Below are 2,545 nucleotides of genomic sequence, written 5' to 3'. Positions count from 1 at the left end.
ATTCAATGTGGAAACTGCCAGCTGCCTAAGTAACTAGTCAGCCTTTTACCTTCAAGTACAGTTAGTGCAATTCCAACATTTATGTTTCCACAGGTTTTTTTTTCACCTTACGGCACTAGAAATGACAGGCATTTCAGAATTTTTATCAAAAATCCACGAGGACACCTTACTTCTACATATGAAGAAGTAAAAGATGCAGCTGAAATAAAAGCTGAGTATTACTTGCTTAGTCTTACCCCTTTTCCTAGGTGGATACATAACAAACATTTGTATGTAGTCTAACTGAACGACTGAAATGAACACAACTCACTTTCCCTCCTTTGCCTAATTAGAGAGCCTATTCTTCAGTAAGTTCACAACCATGCAGCATCTAAAGTTTAAAAACTCTGGTAATTAATAGCTCAAGTTGTTAATAATGGTATAGTTGGAAATACAGTTTTAAAAATAACTTAATTCTGAAGTATTCCATTCTAGAATACTTTTTCAAGTAAAATAAGCAGCAATGACTTCACTATCAAATGAAGACACACTTACTTCAAAGTTAAGGGTAATATAAATGAATTATCAAAGCAGCTAAGACTATAGGATAGTTTATCTGTAAGGCAACTGGCTGCAGTACCCTCAAGCTGAATCCACGTGGTTTTGCTATTGTAGAATTATCAATAACCATTCCACCTACCTAAAGCTCTGTTGAAAAACTTTCAAGAGGCTTAGGCAGTACCAGACAATCACTAATAGTGTGCTGATTAGCACATCACCTTAAAGGACATGTACTTGTAATATGTTCAGTGTACTGAAAACAACAGGGAAAAGTTCATTAATATATTAATTTATTTCATTATTTCAGTTTTAGTTCAATTGAACATCAGAACAGACAACTTTTTGCTTTGTGAAGATACAGGGAGTTTTTGAAACACTGTCTTTCCATATTGTACAAAGTATGTTTGAAAAAATCAGATTATGGTTTCAACCATATGATTGTGTAATTTGTCAGTGAAGGGGCTGCAGTTAGGAACTCAGCCTGGTGCTTTAGTATAGTTTGTATTTTCAGACATGCTTTTCACTTAATATATTAAAAAAACCACAGCTTTAGAAGAAAACATGATTTTAATTCATGTTACAAATGTCATCACGCTGTTGGGTAGCTAGAGACATCACTTAGTACAATAGGTATTTCTGAAGATCTCATTCTATTAAGAGTTCATAATATTAGATTTTAAACTAGGTATAAACCTAAGTCTTGTCTCTAGACAAAATGTATTACCTGAAATTTGAAGTATAATATATACACAGGTTCCAATACAAATGTTGGAGCGATTTTCATACAAAATGTAACTGTGATGTAGTGGACGATTTTTAAATTAATGCATCCTCATCTCAACCAGATATGTTGTCATAAATTTTATTCTGTTTCCCTAGGAAATATTTTGTTGTCCATTACATCACAATAACATATTTTTAAAAAAGTTGATTGAGAACAATTGAACTACATTATGATGTTAAGTTTTAGACATATTTCTTGATTTCATCATAAAGTACTAATACAAAAGCTCCGCCCATGCCTCTCAACACATTCGACCAGGCACCTTTGAAGAACGCTTTGGATCCTTCATCTTTAGCTATCTTCTTCCAGCAATCAATTGTGCCCTTGTACATAATATCAGCTGCAGAAATAGACATAAAGGTCAGAAGGCTTGAAGTTATACAGCAAGTCTGTTTCAACTTTCATATATGTAAGCCAACAAGGAATAAGCAAACTATAGCCAAGAATTTAAAATTAAGTAATCAATTAATGAAAAGTAATTTTAATTCTTCACATGGAAATCAAATCAACTCTCAGCCTCTTAAGTGAACATGAAAAATAACCAGCAATGTGTTTCCCATAGCTTTTTTTTTTTTAAGGATTCCAGTAAGGAGGTCATTAGTTTTCCATAAGATAAAAAATACCCAGCATCTCCCATCATATCACAATGAAGAGATACTTTCTGCTGCCAGAACACCATAGGAGCACTTAATCTTACCTCCCTTTCGGCCAGACTGCATCATCATCCTACGTCGCACAGTATCAAAAGGGTAAGAAACCAGCCCTGCTACTGCAGTGACACTCTGGGCAATCATCCAGCTCACTACGATGTGCACATTCTTTGGATCAGGCAACATACCTGCCATCAGGAACAAATTACCGGAGTCAGTACAGAGGCAAAGGGTTGTGGGAAAGATGGCTGTGGAAGGAACAATCACCCACCAACCCCAGGAGTCACTCAATCAAGTCAACTCAATCAAGCCTGCAACTTCTCCCTTCATCCATATTTGACTATTAACAGGTACTGTACTATGAGTGAAACAAGTTTACAGGACTGTTGGATTTTGGGATCTAAGGCCTCTTTATGCTCCCTGACTAAAAGGTCTCTCCTGCAGAACCCTCCCAGGTTTGTGTCATGAGGTGCAATAAGTAACAAGCTACCATACAAGCCGATCTGTACAAGCCTTAAGACAGAGAAAGAATCTGGGAAGTGTCTGAAAACACACTGCAAACCCAAGGCTT

General features: G+C 36.0%; 1 protein-coding gene across 1 annotated transcript in view; it reads right to left on the bottom strand.

The window, feature by feature from the left end:
- Positions 1-813: 813 nt before the first annotated feature.
- Positions 814-2,545, bottom strand: part of LOC104083939 (ADP/ATP translocase 1-like) — a gene marked incomplete at its 5' end in the record, with an annotated part of 2,434 nt that continues 702 nt past the window's right edge. Inside the window, 2 exons of the mRNA XM_009587612.1 lie at positions 814-1,664; positions 2,022-2,162. Coding sequence (XP_009585907.1) covers positions 1,507-1,664; positions 2,022-2,162 — 299 coding nt within the window. The remainder of the gene's footprint in view (positions 1,665-2,021; positions 2,163-2,545) is intronic.

This window comes from Fulmarus glacialis, unplaced genomic scaffold (assembly GCF_000690835.1).
Source record: "Fulmarus glacialis isolate BGI_N327 unplaced genomic scaffold, ASM69083v1 scaffold30951, whole genome shotgun sequence".
NCBI lineage: Eukaryota > Metazoa > Chordata > Aves > Procellariiformes > Procellariidae > Fulmarus > Fulmarus glacialis.
Note: the sequence above shows the minus strand (reverse complement) of the source record. Positions and strands in the feature narration are given on the sequence as shown.